Source organism: Drosophila navojoa, chromosome X, assembly GCF_054131105.1.
Source record: "Drosophila navojoa isolate 15081-1374.11 chromosome X, UAZ_NAV_1.0, whole genome shotgun sequence".
NCBI lineage: Eukaryota > Metazoa > Arthropoda > Insecta > Diptera > Drosophilidae > Drosophila > Drosophila navojoa.
In genome coordinates this window covers 18,176,935-18,188,203 of record NC_142895.1, presented here as the reverse complement: position 1 = coordinate 18,188,203, position 11,269 = coordinate 18,176,935, and the positions used below count along the sequence as shown (strand labels likewise).

At 42.6% G+C, this 11,269-nt stretch overlaps 4 protein-coding genes across 4 annotated transcripts; 3 read left to right on the top strand and 1 right to left on the bottom strand.

Annotated features, from left to right (window-relative positions):
• Positions 1-108: 108 nt before the first annotated feature.
• On the top strand, positions 109-1,296 carry cerv (cervantes). Its single transcript, XM_089263669.1, has 2 exons — positions 109-290; positions 355-1,296. The coding sequence occupies exons 1-2, from the start codon at positions 212-214 to the stop codon at positions 948-950; spliced, it is 675 nt and encodes a 224-aa protein (XP_089119795.1). The 5' UTR covers positions 109-211; the 3' UTR covers positions 951-1,296.
• Positions 1,297-1,580: 284 nt separating this feature from the next.
• Positions 1,581-3,021, top strand: LOC108656149 (SREBP regulating gene protein). The gene is made up of 2 exons (XM_018108105.3): positions 1,581-1,921; positions 1,984-3,021. The coding sequence occupies exons 1-2, from the start codon at positions 1,820-1,822 to the stop codon at positions 2,530-2,532; spliced, it is 651 nt and encodes a 216-aa protein (XP_017963594.1). The 5' UTR covers positions 1,581-1,819; the 3' UTR covers positions 2,533-3,021.
• Positions 3,022-3,655: 634 nt separating this feature from the next.
• LOC108656137 (putative isoaspartyl peptidase/L-asparaginase CG7860) lies at positions 3,656-4,829 on the bottom strand. The gene has a single exon (XM_018108090.3). It carries the CDS (start codon positions 4,708-4,710, stop codon positions 3,721-3,723), a length of 990 nt encoding a protein of 329 aa, XP_017963579.1. The 5' UTR covers positions 4,711-4,829; the 3' UTR covers positions 3,656-3,720.
• Positions 4,830-7,076: 2,247 nt separating this feature from the next.
• LOC149090681 (uncharacterized) lies at positions 7,077-8,634 on the top strand. Its single transcript, XM_089264086.1, has one exon. The coding sequence runs from the start codon at positions 7,179-7,181 to the stop codon at positions 8,562-8,564; it is 1,386 nt and encodes a 461-aa protein (XP_089120212.1). The 5' UTR covers positions 7,077-7,178; the 3' UTR covers positions 8,565-8,634.
• The last annotated feature ends 2,635 nt before the right edge of the window (positions 8,635-11,269 follow it).

The window sequence follows — 11,269 nt, the reverse complement described above, 5'->3', positions numbered from 1 at the left end:
ACACAATTGTTCGTTTAGAAATTTCAATTAATTTTGCTACGCCGTGTATTGATTGTGTTGCAGATGATTGTTTCAAAGAAAAGCGCGCTTGTATTAGCTACTGGTTCATCTCACAATCCGGTGGGTAAGTTCCGATAACTAAATCTTAAGCTGAACAATTGGTTCCCCGAAGTTAGATATTTAGGTTGAAAGTAAAAATATAAACAAGTTAATGGAGTTTTTAAGTAGCCTCGAAGATGCCAAACAAACCATTATTGAAAACACCGAGTTTATAAGATCATTGGAAAGCTGTAATATATATCGTATTTTATTTGAAGAGGTAAATCTAAAGATCCACCATTTATTTGTTTTAAGGTTGTGATGACGATTTCCGGGAAAGAATACAAAAATTACTTGATGAGAGAATGAAAGATCGATTGAGGATCGGCGAACAAATAATTGCTTTGAAGGCCAAGCACAAACGCATAGATGCTGCTTTGCAGAACGTATTAAATGAAGCTGATACAGTCGAAGAGGTAAATGCCAAATGTGCAGAAATTTTGGAAAGTGAAGAAAGGAAACGCACCAACATTAAACAATCAGCTGAGTATAAAGAGTTTAAACAACGATTGACTGCCGTAGGTGGGGACTCGAATGGAACGAACGTAAGTGATGAGGAAGTGGCCGAGGTTGTTGAGCCAGGTGGCAAGGTTGTCTCAATGTATGATCCCTGGTCCAAGAAATTAATGTTAAATCCAGTGCGAAACACTAAGTGCGGGCATCACTACGAAAAAGATACTGTGGATGCTATGTTAAAGGACAATTCCGGTGTACGTTGTCCAATAGTGGGATGCCCGATCAAAAGTAATATAAGCATTAAGTATCTGGAGCCAGACATGGCTTTGCGTGAGAAAATAATAGAGTACAAAGCCCAGCTGGAAGAAGCTGACGCATTAGAAGAAGAAAATTGAAAGGATAGTCTTACTTTGTTAGGCTGTTTAAAAAAGTACGAAATAGAATTAGTTTGAGTTAGCATTAAGCATCTGGAGCCAGACATGGCATTGCGTGAGAAAATAAGAGCGTACAAAGCCCAACTGGATGTAGCTGACGCATTAGAAGAAGAAGAAAATTGAAAGGATAGTCTAATCAAATACTTTGTTAGGCTGTTTCATAAAGTACGAAATAAAATTAGTTCAATGTTAGTATTGCCTATTTACAATCCCAAATGCTCAACTTATAATCTTAAATGTTTGTATTTTTTACACATCGCGATGTTAGCAATTGTTAAATTATTTAATTTATGTGTATTATTTGAAGACGATCGATAATTCGAGTTATTTAATTAATTGTTACAAAAAAATTTATTTAAATGACAAGTTTAGGCAGAATGTTAATTATGTTAATTTCTAAAAAATCAATTTTCAATGTTATAGATGATTAAGTTTAAAAAGTATAGATAATGTATCATGCACTCTTAAAACAAAAAATGTTAAACACAATAATTTTGTATACCACAAATTGATAAATAAATAATAAATAAGTAATTGATTTAAATTACTTGAAAACAATCGATAACTCCTATGAGGTGTAATCGTTCATGCCATTCACTTTGCAATATGTGGCAACGCTGCGCACAGCTGTTCGGCCCAAAACAAATGCAAATAAATATTTCGCCAACTATATTGTTAGAAGTTCGAAAATCAAATGCATACACAGCGTTCAAGCAATTGGCACGCTGAGTTACAGCAGCAGCAGAAACAGCATCGCTTCCAGCTTTGACGAAACTAACTGAGAGCACCGCTGGCAATGATGCCGATGCCCATGTCCGCATACGCATACGATGTGGCCAGCCGCACTCACACGATTGTTACGACGGCGCATTATTTATATAATTCTAGTACTGCTGGCCATTCTTTACATATTCGGCAACCTCTTTGATCAGGTGAGTCGCACGTAACGAATAAGTATCAATAGATTCATAACAATCTATTGCATACCCAATAGGAGGGAGCCTTCAGTGCGCTTCATTACGATGAATATAAGCCACAACGGACACGCCCGCTATTATGGAAGCAGCAATTGTTGCCGCCCGAAGAACATCTCAATCGCACCAAGGATCCCGACTTACGTTGCCGCAATTCGGTGCAAGGACGGCAGCTGCTGGCCGATGAACGAGGATTCGTATGCCTACGGGAACAGATGCTGGTCAATGGCTGCTGCAATGTTGAGTTGGCCGGGATTAGCTACTATAGCTGCTACAGTTGCAATACCACATCACACTGTTGCGGCATCTATGAATACTGTGTCTCCTGTTGCCTCCATCCGAACAAGCGATCTCTGCTGGAGCAAGTGCTCCAGGCGCACGACACACAGAAATATATCTACGCCAGTGTTGTGGACCACTTTGAGCTGTGCCTGGTCAAGTGTCGCACCAACTCACATTCTGTCGAGCACGAGAACAAGTACCGCAATGAGGCGGCCAAATACTGCTATGGCACCACTGAAGCGCACGAGTCGCAGCGCGAGGTTGCTCCCCGGGGTGGCCAGGGTTAGCCACTGCCTGGCTCTCAAAGATCGTGCGAAATCTTTGCGTAATGTCTGAGTGTTGTTCAGCAGAGTAATCTTGCATTCATTTGTAAATTGCATGGACAGTCTCTCCTTGATTGTCCAAATTAAATGTATATAGGTCACATTGATTACACTGATTAAGTGGCACTGCGACAAATAGTTTTTAGTTGAACTCGCCATGATAGGAGCAATGCCCAGGAATGTTGAGGCATTTGCACATCTTTTGCGATAAATGCTCGATTTTTCGTTCTGTCTCAGGTCAATGACATATTTGTTTATAACTTTAGTTAATTGCCAAGTAAATGGAGTCCCTTCATTCTGGGAATATTGAACAAATCTCTAGAATTTATATAGCATATAGTTACCATAGCAAGGTGTTAAGATAGTTTAAGCCTTTTAATACGGTACACATATTAGACATTTATCATTCAGATATAGTTGATTTTGTGCTTTACTAAACGTAATTTATTCAAATTATTTATGTTTTACTGAAGATACTCTTGACGGTTACATAACTAATCCGCTTCAATCACCACCGGCTCCTGAACTACCTCGCTGTGATGGATCCCATAATGAATGATGCCGTGCTCTGAATATCTCGCCATTGTGATCAATGATAATGGCATTCCTGCAGTCGCCTGAGCATTGATTCCCTGAGCCTTTAGCTCCTTATATAGAGAAATACTCTCCAGCAGCATCTGTGGCAGTTTTTCCAGCATCTGCGACAGTTTTTCCATGCTGCCTCTCACCGCAAAGTCCTGGGCCGCCTGCAGATTCCTTATACATATATCAAGATTATTCATATTAACAGGACTGACTGATGTTAAGCTATGCAACGGCTCTGTTAAGTTAACAGTGTGACGTTGCTCTGATTCGTGGCTCCTCTAGCCTTGTATGGAAATTTAGCACCTTTGATGCTGCTGTTAACTAATGCTAATTATCAGCTACGTACAAACATACATACATACATATATGTATATAGACTCTTAAAGAATAAAGCCTTTAATCGCAAATCATTTAGTTTTGTTCAAATTCGTTTTCCATGCAGTTATTGCTGGACTGTTTTTCCTTTTGTATAGCCTAGCTTTCATAGAAAGATGTCTCAATCTGGGATTCATATATGGTTTATTGATATATATAGGACATATTCTCATACTCCTGAGAGCTGCACAATTACTCAGCCTTGGCTATCAGCGGCTCCTGGAACACCTCGTTCTGATTGATCCCATAATGAATGATGCCGTCGCGCACATAGCCCCAGGCCATGCGCCGTGACGTCCAGCTGATGCCCACCTCGCCCTTGTGATCGATGACAATGGCGCCGCCAGTGCCACCGATGCGCTCAGTCATCTTCTGGCACTCCCTCTCGGCGGCTGCCTGAGCACTGAGTCCCTGGTGCTGTATGGCGCCCAAAATGCGCTGTGCGAGATTGTAGCGCATTATGGTCTCGCCGTGTCCTGTGGTGGAGACGCCGCCAACAGCATTGTCGGCATAGGTGCCGCATCCGAGCAGCGGGGTATCGCCAATGCGGCCCGGCCACTTGCCAGTGATGCCGCCGGTGGAGGTGCCCGCTACGATGAGTCCGCTCGCATCCATGGCCACGGCGCCCACCGTATCGCCCTTCGGATCGGTGCGTGCATCATCCAGTTCGGTGCGGGCAAAGGTGGTGTCCAGACCCTTAGCTTCTTGCTCCATGAACTCACGCAATGCCTGCCGAGCACTGTCCGTGACAAGGGCGCCCGCTGGCAGCTTTTCGCTGCCGGTGCTCAGCGCCAGCTCCTGGGCTGCCTGGCCGCCAAGGAACACATGCCGGCGCTTCTCCATCAGTCGGCGGGCCACCGTAATCGGATGCATGACGTCTGTCAGCAGCGTCACACAGCCCGCACGCATTTCCCGGCCCTCCATAAGGCTGGCCTCCATCTCCACAGCGCCGGCGGTGTTCAGGCACGAGCCGTAGCCCGCGTTGAAGGACTCATTCAGCTCCATGGAGCGCACGGCTGCCTCCACGGCATCCAGTGCGCTGCTCGACGACTCTGCTCCAGTCGGCTCAAGATGCTTCCAAGCTGCTCGAAGCGCGTCTCTGATGCCCTTGAACTTGCCTTCCACGCGCGCATCGGTAATGTCTCCCGCTCCGCCATGTATCAAGAGTATTGGGCGTGGCATTCTGCTGCCTCGACTTCCACTCGATGCGTGTTAACGAACCCGAACTAAGTCCGATACTGACTGCCGCAGCGGGCAGCGATCGGATTCTCTTTATGCCGCTCCATGCATTCGCTTGTTTATATTTGTTCGCTTTGCCTTTGTCTTTGTCTTTGTGTTTGTGTTTGTTCCACTTATCTTTATTGCATTGCTTTCGTCTCTTGTCGCATTTTAGGGTGGACCTGCCTGCATAGAGTTGTCGGCTAGAGTTGCTCTGAAATTAACAAAAAAAAAAAAAATTTTTAAATAAAAAAAAAATAATAATAATAATAAAATACAATTATCTTATAATGTATAATTATTTGAAGCAAAATTTAAAATTGTACAGAAATTTAATATACAATTTGCAAAATTCATAAAGAACTTATTTATTATTTACTCTTTTTTTTTTATATATTTATTGTAACATTTTTAAAAAGAAAATAAAACTAATTTTAAGACTAGCTTATTCTTTAATTAACCAACACATTAATACAAATGTATTATATAATATTTTTATAAATACATTTAATTTATTTAATACTGTTTACATTTTTTTTATTTAGTTGGGGTTTTTAGTCGCTTTTCTATTGGGTATGATATAATATTATATTTATGCGTACATATATGTCTCCTTGTCTCCAACGGCGTATCATCATATGGTCATTCCTATTATGCACTCGTATTAAAAAGTTCAAGGTTTATTTTTTTATTTTTTTTTATTCTTGTTTTTGCATGCGACCGTAGTTTGCGGCTTTTCCCCTCTGATAAAGGTATCACAGCATATCCGTTCGCCTTGAGCTTGAATTTGCCAATGCCTTTATTCAGAAGCAGCGGGCAGGTACATATACAGGCAACAAGGGGAGATCAAGCACTGAGAGAGTGAGCACAGAGAGAGAGCGAGCATATATGTATATAGAGCCCGCATTGGTAGAGCGAGTACAGGGAGACTGCGCATTGGTGGAGTCAGTATAGGGAGATCAAGCATTGGAAGAGCGACCCCAAAGAGCTGGAGAGAGAGAGAGAGAAAGAGAGAGAGAGAGAGAGAGAGAGAGAGAGAGAGAGAGAGAGAGAGAGAGAGAGAGAGAGAGAGAGCTTATGTGAGCCCGCATTATGAGATCAACAATTGGGAGAGCGAAGAGAGGGAGAGCACGCATAGGTAGAGCCAGCATTGGAAGAGCTAAGAAGAACGCGCATATATAGAGCTTGCATTGGGAGATCAAGCATGATGAAGCACAGAGAGAGTTTCAACATCAAACATTGCTTGTACAAAAAAAAAAAAAAAATAGTAATAATAAATAAAATAATAATAATAATAATATTCGCGCTATGGTATCTGCCTTATAGAACCTTTGCCATGTGAAATAAGCCACCTGCTGGGCAGAAAGGTGCTGCATGGAAGTCTGTGGCGTGGACGTTCATCAACGAAATTCAAATTTGGCAAGACGTTACGAAGATGCGCAGGAGCTAATTGGCATTTCGGGATAAAATGGCATTTGGCGATTCCTCGTCGAGCTTCAGACAAGCGACTAGACTGAAAGCGCATCCAGGGCAGCTCTTGAAGCAGACGAAGACTGGAAAATGGTGCGCTCTGCACTGCCAGGGAATCCAATAAACCTGAAATACTGTAAAATTAAGTTAGCATTTTATTGTAGATTTAAGATTTATATACTGGTTAGAGTCTAACAGAATATATGTATATGCAGCAGTTAACTAAATAAATCCAAAAATCTACGCAATTGTAATTGCAGCTATCAAAGGGCTCGATGGAAGTATGGAATGATAAACTAGAAAAAGAAAGCAGGATGTGTTTAGCTAATTGAGGAAGCGCCGCGGTTCCATTATCTTTGCTGAAAGAAACTTTTGGCTTTATTTCTCTATAAATTACGTGTCATACATATATGTATATAAATAATCAGCCGTCATGTAAGGGATTAACAGAAATGCTAAAGCAGAGATGTTAAGGAAATGACAATGTTAAGCATGAAAGATGAGTCAGCATGATTGGTGTGGATTTTCATATGATCTAAAAAACGAACTTAATTAGAAATATAATGGAGTTTCTAATCAAACGGACACCATTGTAGATCTATATAAAATGTTCAAATTGGCTTGGAATTCCGTTAGATTTTTAAGTTGCTCTTAAAAGTATGCAGTAGAAATGATTTCAAAATGCTCTCCTGTTAAAATAAACATGCGAATCTATCAAGTTTTGGATGCAATGTTAAATTTGGAGCTCAACAAGGATAGCCATGGATTTACTGTCATCAATTCGATGTTATGTCAATCAATCAAGTTTAATTTGTTCTTTCTGTTTTTTGCTGAGCTAGCGTAAACATCTCTTAGTCTCTAAAAATTAAATTTGGAGAAAAAAATTATTTTTCTGCTTTTTTTTTGGTTTATTGTGAAGTGTGATTTAATTTAAAGACTTTCTTCGAGTTAAATAGATTACAATGCAGAACTCAGAGTCAGCAAATCCAAATCCTAATCAGGCTGGAAATCTGGCTCGTGCTGGAAATGTGGCTCATGGTGGAATCCCTAACCAGGCTCATGCTAGAATTCCGAATCAAGTTGGAAATCTGAATCAGGCTGGAATTCCGAATCAGGCTTTAAATCTTTCTCATGCTGGAAGTTCGACTCGTGCTGGAAATCTGAATCAAGCTGGAAATCGGGGTCATGTGGGAAGTCTGGCTCGTGCTGGAAACTTGGCTCATTCTGGAATCTCGAGCCGGGTTCATGCTAGAAAACCGTATGAGGCTGGAAATCTGGCTCATGCTGGAAATCTGGCTTATGCTAGAATCCCGGCTCATGGTGGAGTCCCGAACCAGGCTCATGCTAGAATTCCGAATCAAGCTGGAAATCTGGCTCATGCTGGAGCTCCGAATCAGGCTTTAAATCTGTCTCGTGCTGGAAATCTGGCTTATGCTGGAAATCTGAATCAAGCTGGAAATCGAGGTCATGTGGGAAATCTGACTCGTGCTGGAAACTTGGCTCATGCTGGAATTTCGAACCGGGCTCATGCTAGAAAACCGTATGAGGCTGGAATTCCGAATCAGGCTTTAAATCTGTCTCGTGCTGGAAATCTGGCTCGTGCTGGAAATCTGGCTCGTGCTGGAAATCTGGCTCATGCTGGGAATCTGGCTCATGCTGGAATTCCGAATCAGGCTGGAAATCTGGCTCATGCTGGAAATGTGGCTCATGGTGGAATCCCGAACCAAACTCATGCTGGAAATCTGAATCAGACTGGAATTACGAATCAGGCCTTAAATCTGGCTCATGGTGGAAAGCTGGCTTATGCTGGAGTTCCGAATCAGTCTAAAAATCTGAGCCAAGCTCCAAACCCAAAGCCGGTGCCAACTGTACTCCCGACACCAGATTCGGTCCCAAAGTCTTCTGAGCTGCAGGAGTCAACTGTGGCCACCGCCTCGGTGGGCACACAGACTGAAGAAGTGAAGCTCAGCTCGCTGGAAACTGTGCCGGTGCCACGCAAAATCGCTCGCCCCAGGACCGGTTTTCAGAGGCCAGCGATCAACCTAGATATTGCTTCCGAGGCGTGCGCCGAGTCGGATAGATGCAGCAAAAGGAACAAGGCCTGCCAGACCATCAAGACTGGGGTCAAGCGCTCGGCCGCCGATAGCCAAATGGATAATCTGCGTGCCGTTATGCAGCAGCGCCGCAAGCTGGCCATCGACCATGATCGCCAGAAGCTCGCTGACCTGCTGGCGGTCATCAATGCCGATCCGCCACCGCCGTGGCACGAGGCCTCGCTAATGTGGCTCGACGTGGACAAGCTGGAGAATCGCATCGAGGAGTACGAGAAGTCACAGAAGTCTGGCTAGCTGAGGCTAGCTGAATGCAGTTCCCATCCGAAGTGCCCTTATAACTAATCAATGTATTCATGCTAGCTCCCCAAAGACAATTAAATAAACATATGTATTTACATGCATATATATATATTATCGTATTTAATGTCAAATGAATTTTCGATTGAAACTGCGATTGCTGCTCGCTTTTAATTGCCTTTCAAGTGATGCGGTCATTTTTCCATGTGGCTGAGCTTTGTCCTGCTCCACGATGCTGCTTAACACTGTTGACATGGTAAATGCAGCGAGGCGTGCATGCACATACATGCACACTGTATATGCCTATATATATATGTATATGGAGAGAGAGGGCGGTAGGGGCGGCAGGGGCTCACTTGATTGCGCTTGACGAATTGTCCCGCTGCGTCGCATTTGAAATAACCTCAAGGCTCAAAGCTAGCTAGCTAGCTAGCTAGCTAGCTGCTGCTGCTGCTGATGATGATGTTGCTGACATGATGGTGTCGTGTTTAGTTGACGGCCTCCATTAGTGGGCGTGGCATATGATGTTTGTGCAGCAACTAGAGTTTGGTCATTTGGCAAAGCGTGCGGGGTGTTCTTTGATGCAGCCAGGCTAGCTGTTTATACAGAGCGCCAAACAGACTCGGGCCAATTGCATTTGCAACGCCCAACAACAATAACAACAACAACGACAGCAACAAGCTGGAGCCACTACAGCTGCATGCTGCATCTCTCGTCCCTCGTCAATGGCAGCTGATGCTAGCTTGAATGTACTTATATCCACTTGTGCATATATTTGCATTGCTCGGGGTGTTGGCACGGACTGCGCTTTTCAACAACAACAACAACAACAACAACTACTACTACTACAACAGCCACAATGAGCCGCATAAACACAGCCCACAAACACACACACACACACACACACACACATGCGCATGTCTATGTATATGTACATGCATGCATGCATGCGGCTCATTCATGAAGCGATGCCTCATTTGCAATGCGCTAAACTTTCGTTGCCGTGGCCAAAGTCGAAGCCAATCCGACGGCAAGCTGAGAATCCTGCACGTCCATGAACGGACATGCAGCGACGGTGCATGGTACATGATACATGATGCCTACTCATAAGCCGCGCCATCGTGTGCAACAATTCGTACAATGCACTCACAGCATGCTTAAGGTATGCTCAGCTACATATTTTGGGTAACTAGGCCAAGGGGAACTTGGGCCGATTTCCATTGATTCAAATAGCAAGGGCCTGAAACTGCAACTGGGCAGGGTATTAGCCGGTTGAGCTGCATAAATTACATAGAGTCAGGCGTTTAGCTAAATGCGATTGTATTGCATATTTAGTATATTTGTCAGAATAGAAAAATAAAATCTTTGACATATAGAGAAGGTACTTTTTTTTTTTGACATACTAATTGGAATAAATGTCTTCCAATTGGCAGTTAAAAAAAAAAATGTATATAATAATAATAAAAAAATATTGTGAAAAATATATATATAATAAAAAAATAATTTCTAATAAAAATTAGTTCATAGTTTATGTAAAGAAAGTGTGAATAAATTATTTCTATTTTATTATTGCAGACAGATTGATTATTTCTATGTATGTATATATTTTTATTCATGTACATACATAGTGTATATTATTTTTATTTATTTTACTGTTTCATAAACAACGCTTAAAAGTCTACAAGTCAAGTGCATAAATATTATTATTTTTGTTCTGCAATTTTTTGCTTGATAATTTCTAATAGTGATGTGAGTATCGATAGTCAGCAATATCCGTTTGAGATATCGATTGTCAACACCAGGAAATGATGAGAAAATGGCACGACTCTTAAGTGTCTTTAATGTAATCTCTTATCATAGTTTGCAAATAACAGTTAGTCGCTTGGTTCTTAATATTATTTCCCATTTACTCGCGTTCGCTCAGGGCAAGGCACTTGATTCCTTTCCATTTCGTCTTCAGCTGGGAGCCTGGGAGTGAAACAGTTCCTGTGTACGTATTTACTATATTTCCTTTAAGTATTTCCTCCAAGTATTACCTCTAAATATCCCTTCTAGGTATTTTCTCCAGTCTCTAATGCTTGGCTGCACGATTGCGAGCTTCACTGCACTGCACGACTGACCCCCACCGGGCCTGGGCGACTGAAGAAATGCTGCAGCTGCTGCCTCTTATATAGGCTGCCAGTCAAATGCGCTCAAATGCTGGGAGCGGTGCCAGGTAGAGATCGTTGCAGTTGAGCATTAGCTGACCAATGGGAGCAATGGCAGCTCTCTGCTGCTTCAAGTACTCTAGCTTCGTTTTACTGGCATATAAATGCCGAATTAGTGCTGCTGCACACACATAGACAACTTAAGCGATCTTCTGTAGCTCTTCTTCGTCCCTTGATTTGGTTGGGCAGAGAGACAGAGAGAGAGAGAGAGAGAGAGAGAGAGAGAGAGAGAGAGAGAGAGAGAGAGAGAGAGAGAGAGAGAGAGAGAGAGAGAGAGAGAGAGAGAGATAGATAGAGAGACATACAAAGAGAGGGACAGACAGAGAGACAGACAGAGAGATAGACAGAGAGACAGATAGAGAGAGAGAGAGAGAGACAGATAGAGAAATAGATAGAGAGACAGAGAGAGAGACAGAGAGAGAGAGAGAGATAGACAGAGAGGCAGACAGATAGAGAGACAAATAGAGGGACAGACAGAGAGATAGACAGAGAGAC